General features: G+C 45.4%; 1 protein-coding gene across 1 annotated transcript in view; it reads left to right on the plus strand.

The window, feature by feature from the left end:
- CUX2 (cut like homeobox 2) overlaps positions 1 to 17260 on the plus strand; it is an 853070-nt gene that overhangs the window by 728153 nt on the left and 107657 nt on the right. Inside the window, exons 12-16 of the mRNA XM_086943029.1 lie at positions 3138 to 3329; positions 7017 to 7075; positions 9314 to 9362; positions 9464 to 9563; positions 15742 to 16398. Of these exons, the coding sequence (XP_086799155.1) occupies positions 3138 to 3329; positions 7017 to 7075; positions 9314 to 9362; positions 9464 to 9563; positions 15742 to 16398 (1057 nt within the window). The remainder of the gene's footprint in view (positions 1 to 3137; positions 3330 to 7016; positions 7076 to 9313; positions 9363 to 9463; positions 9564 to 15741; positions 16399 to 17260) is intronic.

Raw genomic sequence — 17260 nt, forward strand, 5'->3', positions numbered from 1 at the left:
CTGTTCACAAATGGCCCGGTTGACACTCCTAATTTGACGCACCAAACAGAAAGGAGAGGAGCCTCAAAACAATATTTGGTGAGTGGGAGGAGGGAGGGGGGCCGCAAAACAATGTTTGGAGAGCGGGAGGAGGGGAGGAAGGAGAGAGGTCGCAAAACAATGTTTGGTGAGCGGGAGGAGGGGGGAGAGGAGCCGCAACACAATATTTGGTGAGTGGGAGGAGGGAGGGGAGCCGCAAAACAATCTTTGGTGAGCGGGAGGAGGGAGGGGGGCCGCAAAGGGGGAGGAAGCAGAGGGGCCGCAAAACAATGTTGGGTGAGCGGGAGGAGGGAGATTGGCCGCAAAAACAATGTTTGGTGAGTGGGAGGAGGGAGAAGGGCCGCAAAACAAGGTTTGGTGAGCGGGAGGAGGGGGAGGAAGGAGAGGGGCCACAAAACAATGTTTGGGGTGTGGGAGGAGGGAGAAGGGCAGCAAAAACAATGTTTTGTGAGTAGGAGGAGGGAGAGGTGCCGCAAAACAATGTTTGGTGAGTGCGAAGAGGGAGGGGGGCCGCAAAACAATGTTTGGAGAGCGGGAGGAGGGGAGGAAGGAGAGAGGTCGCAAAACAATGTTTGGTGAGCGGGAGGAGGGGGTAGAGGAGCCGCAACACAATATTTGGTGAGTGGGAGGAGGGAGGGGGGCCTCAAAACAATCTTTGGTGAGCGGGAGGAGGGAGGGGGGCCGCAAAGGGGGAGGAAGCAGAGGGGCCGCAAAACAATGTTTGGTGAGCGGGAGGAGGGAGATTGGTCGCAAAAACAATGTTTGGTGAGCGGGAGGAGGGGGAGGAAGGAGAGGGGCCACAAAACAATGTTTGGGGTGTGGGAGGAGGGAGAAGGGCAGCAAAAACAATGTTCTGTGAGTGGGAGGAGGGAGAGGTGCCGCAAAACAATGTGTGGTGAGTGGGAAGAGGGAGAGGGGCCCCAAAACAATATTTGTTGAGTGGGAGGAGAGAGAGGGGCCGCAAAAACAATGTTTGGTGAGTGGGAGGAGAGGAAGGAAGGAGAGGGGCCGCAAACAATGTTTGGTGAGTGGGAGGAAAGAGAGGGGCCGCAAAAACATTGTTTGGTGAGTGAAAGGTGGGAGAGGGGCCTCAAAACAAGTTTGGTGAGTTGGAGGAGAGAGAGGGGCCCCAAAACAATATTTGTTGAGTGGGAGGAGGGAGAAGGCCCCAAAACAATGTTTGGTGAGTGATAGGAGGGAGAGGGACTGCAAAATAATGGTTGGTGAGTGGGAGGAGGGGGAGGGGCCCCAAAACAATGTTTGGTGAGTGGGAGGAGGGAGAGGGGGCGCAAAAACAATGTTTGATGAGAGGGAGGAGGGAGAGGGGCCGCAAAACAATGTTTGGTGAGTGGGAGGAGGAAGAGAGGCCCGAAACAATATTTGGTGAGTGGGAGGAGGGAGAGGAGCCTCAAAACAATGTTTGGTGTGTGTGAGGAGGGAGAGGGGCCCGAAACAATATTTAGTGAGTGGGAGGAGGGAGAAGGGCCCCAAAACAATGTTTGGTCAGTGGAAGGAGGGAGAGGGGCTACAAAACAATGTTTGGTGAGTGGGAGGGGTCCCAAAACAATGTTTTGTGAGTGGGAGAGGGGCCTCAAAACAATGTTGGGTGAGTGGGAGGAGGGAGAGGGGCCCCAAAACAATGTTTGGTGAGTGGGATGAGGAGGAGGGGCCCCAAAATAGTGTTTGGTGGGTGGGAGGAGGGAGAAGGGCCTCAAAACAATATTTGGTGAGTGGGAGGAGGGAGAGGTGCCGCCTCTGGTGAGTGGGAGGAGGAAGAGGGCCCCCAAAACAACGTTTGGTGAGTGGGAGGAGGGGGAGGGGCCCCAAAACAATGTTTGGTGAGTGGGAGGAGGGAGAAGGGCCTCAAGACAATATTTGGTGAGTGGGAGGGGCCCCAAAACAATATTTGGTGAGTGGAAGGAGGAAGAGAGGCCCCAAAACAATGTTTGGTGAGTGGGAGGAGGGAGAGAGGCCCCAAAACAATGGTGAGTGGGAGGGGGAGAGGGGCCTCAAAACAATGTTTAGTGAGTGGAAGGAGGGAGAGGGGCCGCAAAACAATGTCGGGGGGCGGGGGGGGGGGAGGCGTGTGGCCCCAGAAGAAAGGGGTAGGGAGCCGTTGTCTATGGAGATTTGACTGAGCAGTCCCCGGCGACAGTGAATGTCACACGGTGGAATGACAGGAGCCAGACACAGGAGAGGGCCACAGCATCCCATGAAAACAGCGCATATAAATGTCAGTTCTAGGGCAGTACAAGGCAGCTCTCTCAAGGTCCACCTTCTCACTTTGCTCTTACGTCAGAAGGCCTCAAACTCTACCGGGTCTGCTTGGAGATCTAGCGGGAGCAGGAAAGAGTCTGTATTTGGTCAACCAAGGCCTGTTGTGCTTTTTTTTACACATTGCACTTTTGCTGTTTAGTGGACCGGGAATTTGACAATACATTGATGTTTGCTTAGGAGGACATAACATCATTATGTATAAGCAGAAATAATCCCTCACTGAAATTCTTGAAATGTGGGACCCTAGTTTTTAGAACTGGCTCAACAGCTCAGTTGTCTGCAATGCGTATTGTTACCAACTTTTAAAAATATATATGGGGGACTTTGGCTCCACTCAGGGGAGTGCGACTCTCTCGCCTCCTAGTATTGACTCTTTGGCGCATCATCCACCTTCCAGGAAGTACTTCCATAGGCATGCACGAGGAACGGCTTTACACCTGAAAGTGCACTCAGTCATCAAGCTTTTTATTACTTTAAATTCTTTTATTTCCTATATGAATTCTTTCCAGAAAGCAATCCATTTTCTCTAGTTTTTTTCACAGCATTGGCAATCCCAATAGGCTAGTCTTTGAAGTGATAAACAGCATTTGTGTATGTACTACACGTAAACGGCGTTTGAGAAAGCCTGTATTTATATACGTTGACACATTGAAATCAGATCTCTTGGCTTTACCAGTGTGTGTTTCTCTTTGTCTTTGTTATCCCTACCTAAATCAGCGAAAGTAGTAGTGTAAACTGAAAGCAGTATTGTAATTGATCATAAAATGATATTACATTTGTTTTGGAATAATCTGTGAAACGCTGTTGTACTTCTGTTTCAGGATAAGGCGGGCCACTCTGTGTGCTCTGGGGCGAGGCTAGAGGCCGCCCTGGCTGCAAAGGACCGGGAGATACTCAGCCTTTTGAAGGACATTCAGCACCTGCAGAACTCGTTGCAAGAGCTGGAGGAGTCGTCAGCCAATCGGATTGCAGATCTTGAGCGGCAGCTGGCAATGAAATCGGAGGCAATAGAGGTAGGCGCATCTTGTTCAGCCGTGCAGATGAGCGCCATTTAATATATAATGTGCGTTTTAGAGACACACTAATCACCGCCACTTAAAAGGAGTTCTAATTACTAGAGCATGGTTAAAGAGGGCGCGTGTTGAGCGGATATGGACAGGTGGGGATAGAACAGGGCTGATATAAAAAGATGAGAGCTCAAGGTGATCAAATTGGCATATGTATTGGACGTGGTATTTTTTTAAAGCGTGAACTTGGCAGAAGGATGCGGGCGCTATAGTCTAATGAAATGATACAGCCAACGAGTGTCAGGAGAGGTAGCTGGTTGTGGACTGTTATTGCATCGTTCTTGAAACACTACTATAGCCTTGGAGCCTGCTGTGAAGGCCTGAGCTGAAGGCGAGGACCTTTAATGCTGGAGCGAGACTTTAATGACCGGTAGAGCCCTCTAAGGAGGGTTCCAAGCTTATTAGAGCATTCCGCCCCTAGAGGACAGAATGTTCTAATTTGTAAAACAAAGGTCTCACAGAGCAGGAGGGGGTTGAAATACCCTCGGGCTCCTGGAGGCCTTCGTTCAAATCAACTGTCATGAACAAACATTGGAATGTTAATGCTCTGGGCTTATACCAGCCATTAGAAGCCCCGAGCACTCCATGGTCTTCAACGGAGTGCTCAACATTCCAATGTTCTAAATAACTTTACATTCATCTGTAGCCACGCCTAAAGTAGGTGTGCCTGTTTTGTAAGTTCATTGTTAAACCTCATAAGATTGCAAAATGTGTATTGAACAATGCCTATGGAAAAGCCGTTCTGTTTTTCAAGAGTTTTTTTCTTCCATCGTGCAAAATAATTGATGAAAATAACCAAGGTATATTTGCATGTTTTGTTCTCCTCCAAAAACTAATTTTTCTGACTCATTCATCCCACAATTAAAAAACAACTTTGCAAATTTTGTGAAACTTGCAAGTTGTTTTTTCCATAGAATTTCTGTAAACTTGCAGAAACAAAGTGCAGCTCTTTCACATGCCCTTAGTTTAACCGCATCGCTGCGGTGGCTTTTCCCGCTGTGTGCGGCAATTTACGAAAAGCTGCGTTACATGACGAGCTCAGCTCGTCATCCGCACACGACTACTGTGGCTGATGACGAGCTGAGCTCGTCATCAGCAGCGAAGGGGTTAAAGGAAAGCAGTCAGGGGCGGCCGGCACAAGTCACGGGTTGGGAGGGGTGAATGCAGGGGGGAGGAGCTGCTGCGGGCTTCAATAAATAAATAAGAACAGATAAAGCTTACCTTGCCATCACCGGGTCCAATGTCTTCTTTCCTGCTTGCCTGTGTCGGACTCCAGGTCGGAACAGGAAGCAGGCAGCCAGGCTCCCACCCCTAAGCCAATCACAATGCTCCGAAGGAGCATTGTGGTTGGTCTGAGTGCCGTGACATGGTGCTCAACCAGGGGCTGGAGGGGTGGGCATGTTCTCAATGCAGGAGAACAGGGGAGTGTGCATGACAGGTTTGGGCGGCACGAGAGGGCTGACCAAACAGTCATTGCGCACTCAGGAGTGGGCAAACCACTCCTCCCCTGCCCTGCTCCGTATGCAGAGCAGCCCCGCCCGCCAGCAAAAAAAACATAAAATGGTAATAACTAAAAGTTATTACCATTTTATATTTTTGCTTCTCGCATTGTGAGAAAGCAGTGGGGTGACGCTCCTCCGCCATAGCAGAAGATCCGCCACTGAAAGCACTAACGCTATTCACTCTTCCAGTTGCAGATGCACTGCCGTGCCCCACAAAGATGCACTATTTTGGAAGCATTTGCTTTCCTATTTCACTTTACAGGCATTAAAAAGTTGAAAATAGAAGTGTTTTACGATTGCAAAAGGCACAGAGTTTAAATTAGTATGGTTAAACAATTCCATTCGGCACAGCATTTAAATTAGAAGGGTTTACTTATTGCATAAGACACAGTGAATAAATGAGAGGTATTTAACTATTGCATAAGGCACAGCATTTAAATTAGAAGGGTATCCCTATTGCATAAGGCATTGCGTATAAATGAGAGGTATTTATTGCATAAGACATAACATATACATGAAAGGTATTTAACTACTACATAAGGCACAGCATTTAAATTAGAAGAGTTTACTTATTACATAAAGCACCGCATTTAAATTAGAAGTATTTTTCTGCTGCATAATGCCCAGGCTCAGAGATGCCATAGTCAGTGACGCGTTGATAGTCCTGGATGGTCTTGGCAGATGCCGCAGCAGCTGTGCCCCATCAGCCTGATGTGTGTGGTTTCGAGCGGAAGCAGCATAACTTTGGGAGTTGCAGATTCTGGTGGGTACAGAGTGGCACTTCACCGAATCACCCTAGGTGACCTCGACCTTCCAGATACTGTGCGGTGGTTTTGGTTCATCCACTCTGCCTCAAATGGATGTGGGTTTCTGGCTCTATTTCTGTTTTTTAGGCTTCTGCTGAATGCATGCTTCCCTTTGTTTTCAGCAGAATTCAGTCTTTAGCTATGACAAAATTCAGATCATAAATGACAATGTCAAGTAAAGCTTAGTGAGGCCGAGAGCCATGTTTGGATGTTGAAGCGCGCTTCTCAATTCCTTCATTGATCGTTTGATTGAGGAATCTGTTGCCTGAGAGCTAATGTAGCCGGAGATGCTCTATGGTATCACCTGTGCGGCAGTCCTCCACCATTCGGTGGATTCAATAGGTGCCTCAGATTGCCAGCTTCAGGTCAAACCTTGTGGTGATGATCCATTGATACTGTCAAGAGCCTTCACGAATGCAGGCTCGCCCAGTTATAAGGCTGCAAACAGGGTTGCCAATCCTGCTGATATTCTGTAATACCACACTACATGACAGAAATTACCACCAGGAAAAGATCAGTGGTAACCAAGTGCAAAGAGGTGAGGAAAAAGGTGGTACATCAGGTTCAGTGTAATAATGCAGCTCCTTTCACTGTAGTGTTATTATCTCTTTGTGGTGTTTCCTCGGGATTTAGCACCAAAATCTAAAGCAGTGCTTGGTTGGAACAAGCACATTCGCTACAAAGTTCTTGCAATAGAGAATGTTGTATGAAGTTTTCACCTGTATATTTGCACAGCACATTGACTGCTTGAATCATTCCGGCTGAGATACGTGTGTGGCTCACTGTGAAGGCTGGTGAAATGATCGGGTGATACTGCAGGGCAAATTCCCCCATTTTCTAGCTGCAAACCTGGAAATGGGGGAATAAGGCGTGCACACCACTCGGGATCCTAATACGGGTGCAAACCCCTGGATTACTGGGTCACTCCCAATGAGGCCCATTGTATGTTGGATACCTTGTGGCTATTCTGAAATCTGGCATGGCGGTAGTCCTTTTGGGCCTCTTAGACATCCCCAGTACAGCTATGCTTCAAACTTCCTCATGAAGCACAAGGCAGGACACCCCCATCTCGCCCTCTCTTCCTGCCATCAGAAGCGGAGCCCAGGTGGCTCTCCTCCCACCCCCACCTTCATGTTTTTCACATCTATTTACTCAAAATAACAATCTAAACGCAGCATTTCTAGTAGCAGAGCATCCCATTAAAAAGCAACGCGCTGAGGAACATTTCACACTTGGAGTGCAAATAACCTGTTATCACCTTTAATGCTGAGCACTGATAACCTTATGTTTTTTAACTCCATCTCTCTTTCTTTGAATCCGTTTAGAAGCTGGAAGAAAAGTTGCGGAGCCAGGCGGATTACGAAGAAATAAAAACCGAGCTGAGGTGCAGTATTCAAGCATGTGGGGTGGGGGGAGAAGGGAGCATTGGGTCTATCTAGGGGAGAGGGTCCTCTTCACTCCGCTCCATTGTGATAGTGGGGCTGCCTGGCCCCCTCCCTTCAGCAGGTTTGGCACCGCTCTGCCTCTCCTGGAAGGCTTGGTGCCTACACAAGCCTGGGGCAGAGGGCTTTGAGACTGCTCCTTTGACAGTCTGAACGCTTGAAGGAAAGGGTCAGCAACTCTGATGGGGTGGATCAAAGACCATCTCCTCCCTGAGACCCGCAGCCATGAGAACCATTCTAGGAAGCGCGTGCCCCGCAGCAAGACTGTCATATCTGATCAGAAACCTATCCTGGTGACATCCTGGCAGCAGGAAGCGGAGACTTTAGAGCTTCCAGGAAATGAGTTGATCAAGATTTCATTTAATCTCAAAACAACATTTCAAGCAGAGTGTTCTCTAAACAGTTAAAGGCTTTCCGCCGCTTACTTAAATTATTTTAGACTGACGAGTTTTGGAAGATATGCTTTGTTGGAGATGTGATAACCAACAGTCACAGAGTAAATTCCTTCCTAGCCTCGGTTACTGTGTGTGTTTCCTGAAAATAACACAAAGCAGCAAGGGCTAGGCATGTATTTGTGTATGCCCAAGAATTCTGAATCTCTGAGCGTTGCTACCCTGTGTGAATCTCGTTGGTCCGCCGTTCTTAAACTGAGGTCCGGTGACCCCGGGGGTCCGTGACTGCTTAGAAAATTAAATAATATCAACAGATTAATAAAGTATATGTAAATACATAAGCAACATGTAAGATTGAAAATGTTTAAAACGTTCTGTTAATTGGAAGGAATTGGGAAAATGAGGTTAAAAATTATTTGGTACTGTGCGAATATTGCAACTTCATTAATCAGATTTTAGTATGGATGATGGGTGGCCTTAGTTGAACTTAGAAAGCACATTCTCTATAAATTAAAAAGTGTATTTTTTTATATTTGTTTGTGAATCTTACAAAATGTTTCATCATTTGTGTATTTGTTTGATAAATGTTTTTTTCTCTATTTTTGTATTTTCTTGGGGGTTTTAAATCATGAAAAATGCTGAGGCCAGGGTCTCAGACTTCCAGTAATGGATCGGCAGATTCCAAAAATGATGAACTGGGGGTCCTTAGATTCCAATGATGATTAAGTGGGGGTCCACAAGTCAAAAGGATAAGAACAACTGGACTACGTAATTGTGTCAACCAGATGTAGGTAAATGGCATTTACCGATTCGTAAATACCGAATTTTACCGATTCGGTATTTACAAATCAGTATGCCATGCAGGTAAATATTCGGTAACAATTACCGAATCGTTAAGATTCAGTAATTACCGAATCGGTATTTACCGATTCGGTAATTGCCATTGATTTCTATGGGCCTTGAGGCCCATAGGAATCAATGGCAATTACCGAATCGGTAAATACCGGTTCGATAAAATTACTGAATAGTCAAGGGTGGCAGGGTGTCACTTTGACACCCTGTTGCACCCCTGATTCAGGCTTGTCTTCCATGTGACACACATACATGCCCTTAGGGCATGTATGTGGGCCACATGGCACAGGTGTACATGCACAGATTTGCTTTTACACAGGTATTCGTTATTTACCACCAATTAGTAGTTGGTGGTAAATAACGAATCCTTAAGGCCCTGTGGCACTGTTTTCAGTGCCACCTACATCTCAAATTACCGATTCGGTAAATTGTAAGGCCCCCTACGTCTGAAACTCCAAATAGCGGTCGGTAACGGCCGAAATGCCAATACCGACCGGCATCTGGCCCTAAATGTCTTGCCACGGTGTTGTAAAATAAAATTAAATGTTTTGAGTTGTCTGCCATCGGTTACTTGTTTCTCTGACGTCTTTGGCTCTACCTCAGTTAGATAATACTTATCGCTGTGCTGCTTGTTTATGTCTCTCTAAATGCCAATTTGAGTCATAAAAGTAATATTTTCACATATTTTTAGATTAAAAATATCAGTAAATAAGTAAGTGAGCATGTTGACCTCAGAAGAAACCTCATGCTAATTTCCAAGGCAGTTTCCACCCCATCCCTGCTTTGATCTAGTCCACTAGACGTCTCTAAATAACCGTCTATGAGACATTACAAGCAGACAAGCCCCAGCCCAGACAGAGCGAGGGAAGCCATTTGTGAGTAAGACCCGGAGCCGCGCAGACACTTCCCACATTAACCTGATTATTTTTTCAACAGCATCCTGAAAGCGATGAAGTCTGCCTCCGCAAGCTGCAGCCTTTCCCAGGCAAGTCATTTGCTCTCTTCTGGAAAAAAAGATATATATTTATGCTATCACATTATTTTGGGATCCTTTGGCTGATCTAACAAAGGCGGCCTGTTTTTCAGAGTACATCAAAGTCTGATGACAACTTGCTGGTGGGCAAAGAGCCCTTCTTCTCGTCCCAGACGTACCACACGGAGAAGCCACACGTGTCCTCCAACACTGGTAGGCAGCTCTGTTTCTCCCATGTCGTCAATGCGCTGCTTTTTTCAGTTTTGCACTGATGGTTTTATATTGTACACAGTAAACATTTTTGTTATTCATTTTCTCCTGTGAGGAGGAGATCACGTGTAAAATTAAGAGGAGGAGAGAGAATTAGGTGATGAGTAAGAGGAGAGAAGGATAAATGTAAAGCAGGGGGTGGTGAGATGAAGGGGAGGAGGCACTCAGGCAGGGAGGAAGGAAAAACAAGCATTTACAATGCAAAAGGTCTCGCATTACTGAAAGTTAGAGCTATTGGCGTTGCATTATTATTTGCAACACCAATAGCTCAAACTTTCAGTAATGCAAGACCTATTGCATTACAAATGCTTGTTTAGCATTGGTTTTCCGTTACTGAGGAATGCTCAGACTACACTAACAAGCATTGGAAATGCAATCGGTCCGATCCTGCCCGCCGTACCACGCGTGCTCCAAGGCTGTGTGTGTGTGGAGGGAAAGGGCTGAAGTGAGGCGAGGCACCTCGAGCGGCCATTACGAGTGTGCAGGCCACAAAATAAAACATGGACAACCCGAGGGGAGCAGGGTATTTACAACTTGAACGGCATGAGGAGGAGAGGGAGGACCTAAAGGCAACACAACTGGGTGAATGAAAAGTGGGATGCGGGGCAGGCTTGGAGCAGGAAAACATGGACAACGAGAGGGGAGCAGGAAATGTACAACTTGAACGACATGGGGAGGAAGGGGGTAAAGCCACACAATACGGACACCAGTCACTGGTTGAATGAAAAGCGGGCTGCAGTGTATGAAAAGTGGGTGGGCTTGGAGCAGGCTTGAAGTAGGGTCGCTTCAGTCAAGCCAGGTAGATAGCCACAGAGACACTGGGCCCAGCTTTATATGACCTTCTAAAAAAGGGAGCCCTTGTTCTTCATGTCACATATAATGCGATGCAGAAGGAAGGAATGAAAAGAGACGCCTGCAGAAATTATTCGCCTCCAGGTGCAAGGATGAGCAGCTGGTAGAGCCCCATACCCCCACACTGGCTATGGTAAATTCCAAGAAAGGCTATGGTTGACTCCTGGTGGTTGTGGTAAATTAAAAAGCTCACCAATAGATTGACTGCGCTTCTAGTGGAAGTTTGAAATGTTGGTGGACCAAAATCCAGAGGAATCAAAAAAAATAAAATAAGAAAAAACTATTGACTCTATTTAATCTGTTGTTACCAATTCTGCAAGGGCCTCCACACTGAACCGTTTTGGGCCATAGCCCATTATATGGAATTTGGTAAAGTTTGTTATTAGATCAAGATCAGCCGTAAAACAAGTGAAGGAGCTGACAAGGCAACGCAAGGCCTATGGAGTATGGGCATCACCATCTGTGTATAGGATAGCGGGGGGGACACTGTTAAAAATAAGAATTTCAAATCTGGCACTGTTTAAAAGGACCTTAATTTATGAATGTATATATATATACACGAAAGAAGAAGGTTGCGAGAATGCATCTGTGACGAATCCTCCTATATATATAAAGAGTCGGATAACTCTCCACTTGACCCACTGCTCCTCTGTACACAGACACTCCCAGAACATTTTGACTGAGATTTAAGATATTGTTATTCTTGGCACAATCCTACATTCAGGTGAGTAAAACTCTGCCTATAATTATGACTGAGGTGTCAATGAGCGAGCTGGGTCAGTAGCGGTTACCCTTCTAAAATATAGGGACAATAATCCATGTGGACCACAAGCCAGGTAATTGCTTGCAATCAAAGTTGTTGAAAGTATTGGTCAAAAGTGGGCCACACATATTATATGACATTTTATTAAACCACTGAGTAGCCCATCAGGTGTCGGGGCTTTGCCTGAAGGGCTCTGGCATATGGCATCAGTCTCGTCATGTGTTGTAATCATAGGTGCAGCTCCCATATCAAGGTAGTTTGAAAAGTCAATCAATGAGGTGTAATCAGAGTGAAGACAATAAATACCTGTAGAACTTGGGTAACCCACTGTGCAGAGGACATATGATTGCTCATCAACGATACTAAATTGCCACTCAACTTAGCAGAGTTTGCAGTAAACCAAAAGCGAGTACCAGGTGCTCCCAGTTGTCATTGATTATTTGTCTTTTCCATCTTTTTAATGCTCATTTATAAAGCAAGCGAGTCATGGGCACCTCATCCAAGCCTCTAGGTCTGGACGTAAAGGGCAGACAACGTCAAACCACCATGGGGAGCATTGCGTTTGTGCACAGGCTTTAATAAAGTAGTTTTAAATCTGTTCCACGCTTCCTGAAAAGCAGACAGACTACATGCACTATTGTCCATTTCAGAAAGACAATTCAGAAAGGGTTTGGGAGATTCCAAGACAGCCTTAGACCGTTGTGTATGGGTTGTGGATAAGGCAAGATGTTAGTAGGACAGCTGGCTCTGGACAACCGGAAGGTAAGCGAGGCAGCTAAGGGGTTCTGATCTCCATAGCTATTGTCAAGAATTTCCCCCTTGTATGAGATATCTCATTATGCATTGAGATAAAAAGATATAACCTATGACTGAGACACAAGCCCTCCCGTTAAAAGATGGCATCCTGAGGGCCTGACAACTTGCAAACTCAAGCATGCAGGTTAAATCATGTGCTTTAATATGGCTACCCAGGTCAATACCCACACGATCACTTCAATTGACAATGGTGTAAGAAGTTGGGTTGCCCAGATAAATAGTATTTAATGACAATTAATCATTAAAATCCTGTAGAGAATAAAATTTCATCCTGCGTGGGCGGTCTATGCTTATACTTTAAATCTGCAACAAAAGTTAATAGAGAGGACAAATGTGTGTTGATAGAATTCACAAAGCCATTATTGTAAGAATGAAACAGATAACGATGAAAATCGTGCATTCCCTTTACAAATACAATCTGGATCTCGGTACTTTTTGTTTCCACATCCTTTACTCCTACTTGCAGAGTCAGTTTGATTCAAATTGACAATCCACCTTTAGCACACCTAGAGCTAAAGAGTGAAGCGGGGATGGAGAAGCAAACATAGCCATCACCAGCAAATGGAGCAATGGACCATGTTTCCTGTTGAAAAATGATGTCACATCTATGAACCAGAGGTAGGCAGTCGGGGACAGACAGCTTCGATCTGATCCCAGCAACATTCCAGCTCAAAATGTGAATAGGAGACAAGCTATTATTAGCACTGTACGGTTTAGGCCTGTGTTGTGTTTCACCTCAAGCTGTGTCATCCATAGTAGGTTGAAAACATCAAACAATAATCGGCGAGGGGAAAGGTTGGAAAAGGACCCTGGTTCAAACAGAACTGTTGTCTAAATATTTATATTGCTGATATGAAGAATTTCATAAGTTTACGACACGTTACGAGATTGTATGATATTTGTTATGCAGGCTCCTGTATCTATTGAACTGAAGAAATGTAATTAAAGAAACATTTTTAAAAAGTCAGTCAATAATCATTGATTATGATAATACTTCATATCTATTGCTTAACAGCATGTTTCCTAAAGACTGTGGCCAATATATCACCGGGTTTGGGACAGTCACCCTATGTAACATGCTGTTTGTTTCGAGGTGAGGTGGTGCTTTATAAAAATAGCTCACGGGTAGGAGAATATACCTCCCTGCTCAGCATCAGAATATTTGGAGAAATGCTCATACATATTGAATTTCTAAAATTGACAACAGTACAATCTTCAAAAAATGTGCTTTACAGGGGCTCAGCCAACCCACCCTTCTGTTCATAGGCTCTGGTTGCTGTTGATAACAATAAATATTGGGAGAGCCAAAAAATTACTTTATGTGGTAATTGCTCCCATGATTCCCTCTGGTCACGTCTAAGTGCAGAAACGCACGCCAGGAAGACTACATAAGGGCATGAAGAAGGTGGGAATTCAAGATAGTCCTGTTATGGGCCATCTCTTGATCCTACCCATTAGCTCAAGGCTGTCCAACAACAGCTGGGCCCACGCAGATCCTAAAGAACTTATTGAACGGGGGCTCTATCACTATCAACCATATGATTGCCGCCCAAGTACCCCATATCTTCTTTGGATATGACACCTACCGCTCACTCCTGTATACTATCAATAGTTGTTTCTTTATGGGGCAGGCTAGTATTACCAGCCATCTTCTGCTTACCCATGATACCGTTGAATTGGTGGTTGAGTCAAGCGAGATCCGTAAAGTAAGGCTTAGGAGGGGGGTCCAGTCCAACCTCCTCTGGGCTCAGACAGGCCTGTCGTGACCTGGTCTTCACCTGGACAGAGCCTGGGCTGTGAAGCACTGTGCTGCTTATGAGGAGACTCTTTTTTTGGGTGGTGGGAGTTGTATATAGCACAAACAAGACCCGAAGGTATCAGAGCACTTTACATGAGCACCAGCTGAGATACAGAAAGACACATACATTTTTTGTTAGGCACGGGGATATTAAGTGATTTGCCCAGAATCGTAGGATGTGAAGCATCCGTGCCGAAACCCAAACCCAGTTCCCGAGCTTCGAGGTTGAGCTCTCTGGTCATTAGGCCACATCCTCTGCTCCATGGAACTTATGGAATGTGAAGTCCTACAGGGAAACCAACCCAGAGTCACCAGAAGTTTGTTACGCTCCCGCACTGCGGGAGTGTTGTTCTCCTTATGAGGCCGACTTGCCCCTCCTCTTGTTCGCAGTGCTTGTGGAATGTGTTGTCCTGCAGGGAAACCAGCCCAGTCACCAGATGTTTGTTGCACTCAGGTGGCTCTGGGCGTCCCCTAGACTGGGAGTCTGGACCACCCCTGGTGTGTAGGGTCCTCAGGGTCTGCATATCTTCTAGGTACAGCATCAGATGAACTCTTCTATTGTTCAGCAAAGTGTTGCACTGCCTAGACCACTAGATACAGGAAGTAGCAGGGTTTCACTGTCTGTATTTTTGTGACACCATAGAGGCTCAATGACCCAGAATGCACAGGTCTGAGAATCACTCACAAGAAAGTCTTCCATGCATCTTCGATCTGGGAAAATTCATTTTCAGGGTCAGACCTCTCTATTGGCGAGCTGTTTCATTGTATTGTTGGCCTCAGGGGTAAGGGTCCATTGTCTTCTGGTTTGTGGTGATCTGCGTTTGCATGGGTTTAGCATATTTAATGACCAATGCATCAACCTTGATCCGCCATGAAATATTAATCTGAAAGTGTCCTGAGTTGTGTTTCATTCATTGCAGCCCACAGTTGCCTGACTGTCTTTCCACACGAGCATTTGCAGCTAGTGTGAATTGTCCACATGGTCAATACATGTAATGCAAATAATTTGGATTTTGATAGGGCCTAAGTGGCTTGGTTTGCCTTACTTTCTCTGCACCTTGAACTGTCAAGGATACTCATAGGGCAGTTATCCTTCAAGTTAAAGTTCACTCGTCAGCAGTGAACAAAGACTGTCTGCCCTCCTGCACAGTTCTGGAGCAGTGATTGAAAGAAGTAGGAGATTAGTGCATATAACAGCTCCATCTGAGAAACCATAATAACATGGGAAAAGTTTCAACAAGGTACACGTGAGAAGTGTGGTCTACCAGTCTGGATAGTTTGTACTTCTGCTTCGTGATGCATGGTGATGCCGCCTGAAGGGGCGGGAGTTCGGATTGAGCTTATTGCATGTTTCATGGGACAGTCCTGCCCCTGGCACCTTTAGTTTGGAACATATTTGATCATGTCATTTATGATTGGTTGAGTCAATGGGAGACTTATGCCAGATGCTCTCTTTTTTATTTTTACTTTGTTCTCATCCACCACACCGTCAGGTGGAGAGGTACTAGACCCGAAGACCTGCTTCTCTAGTCCCTCTAAAAGATTTAGAGAGTCCCTCTGTTTATTGCACAGAGAGTAGTAATAGCTCAGTTAATCTCTAAGTAATTAAACAGAATCAAATTTAAATCAATAACTGGAAAAGTCAAATTGCTACTATATAAGTCCAGTACTCCAGGGTATGATTAATTGTTTTTAGAATTATATGTTCTATACATTTTTTTCTTAGCCAAATCAAAACCATACTCCAAACAATCAAAGCCTATGTTTACTAAAATCTGCCCTAGCAGTTAATGTTTCAGCAGTGTGCTTTGTCATAGGAGAAGTGTGTTTTGCCATACCTGACCGATCTTATAACAAGCATCTATAGTATGTTTTTATCTTGTATCTTTTAGAGGATCACTCCGAAGACGACTTGGGGAAGGACTCTTTAACAACGGACAAATCATACTCTTCTCCGCTGAGGATGTCTCATCCACCAGTTGAGGACCTGTCTTCTAACAGCTCCATCCAAACTCTGATGGGGCCGATCACTGGACACGAAGCACAAAGATCCTTTTCCCTCTCCCCATTCCCCAGCATCGCCAGCAATGAGCGAATGCCCATGGACACGCTTCTTCCCAAGCAAATGATGCCACCCGTGTTCAAGAGCGAGAACAATGGCCTGCTGGCATTCCCATCCACATTTTACACAGCCAAAGCAAATCTGTTGTCTGCCAACCTCAATCCAGCTGCTAGCAATAATGATTCCGGCCCACCAAGCGACCAGTCTGAGGGGAGCAGTTCCGGCTCTGTGGATGAGGAGCAGTTGGATACTTCTGAAATCGCCTTCCAAGTGAAAGAACAGCTGCTGAAGCACAACATTGGGCAGCGGGTTTTTGGACACTATGTGCTTGGGCTCTCGCAGGGGTCCGTCAGCGAAATCCTTGCCAGACCCAAACCCTGGCGCAAGCTCACGGTGAAGGGGAAGGAGCCATTTATCAAAATGAAACAGTTCATCTCCGATGAGCAAAATGTCCTGGCACTGAGGACGATTCAGGTGCGCCAACGAGGTGAGTTGTGTGTCTCATTAAGTTCTCTACGAACTTGTGGAACTGTTTCACATTTTTATATTCTTACACCAGAATTCTGCTTAATTTGAAATTCACATCAGAGCATGACTTCTAGCCAAAAAAACAAATGCAGCTTGCGGAAAAGGTAGGTTCTCCAGTAAAGGAGCTAGCAACATCAGACATGATGAGAGTATAAGGTAATACAGCCACAAACTCATGCCAATTTATTAGTAATAATTGATGACCTGTTGGTTTTGGAGTGACATGGAGCCAGCTCATGACTTATTTAAGGACGTAAATAAGATGAACTATCGGTTATCTGCCAGACCGTTTGATAATTTATTTATGTTAGTGTTGGTAAATTTATTTTGTGTTTTTATAGACGGGAACAATGTATGTGCTTGACATAAAGAGACAGTATACTTAAATGCACTCTTCCTTGTGTCTAATCGTATTCAAACCGTAACAGGAACCCTTTTTACACAGAGATCTCAAGACTGAAACTACAAGCCTGTGGCAAGCAGTATTGGAGACAGAAACTAGCCTTTCCAGCTGTTTAGACTATAGCATCGTCATCAGAGACTCCCTGTTGTCTTGCGCTCCGTCGAGTTTTTGTTTTGCAGAGCGTAGATCACACCTTAAAGGGTACTGGAGTACTGCACGTAGCTTCATAGATTGAAAATTCATAATCTCGAATGTAAAATCTTGAATAAGAATTCTTTACACAGAATCTTAAATACATAAATATGAGAAATTGGGTTGTTGGTTGAGGGGGCTGTAAGCCCTTCTCAAGCAATAGCCACAATCCTTGTCTGTTGTCTCTAAATTAACCTGTGCTTAACCCTCTGGTAGCTTGGCACAA

This window comes from Lissotriton vulgaris, chromosome 11, assembly GCF_964263255.1.
Source record: "Lissotriton vulgaris chromosome 11, aLisVul1.2, whole genome shotgun sequence".
NCBI classification, from domain to species: Eukaryota; Metazoa; Chordata; class Amphibia; order Caudata; family Salamandridae; genus Lissotriton; species Lissotriton vulgaris.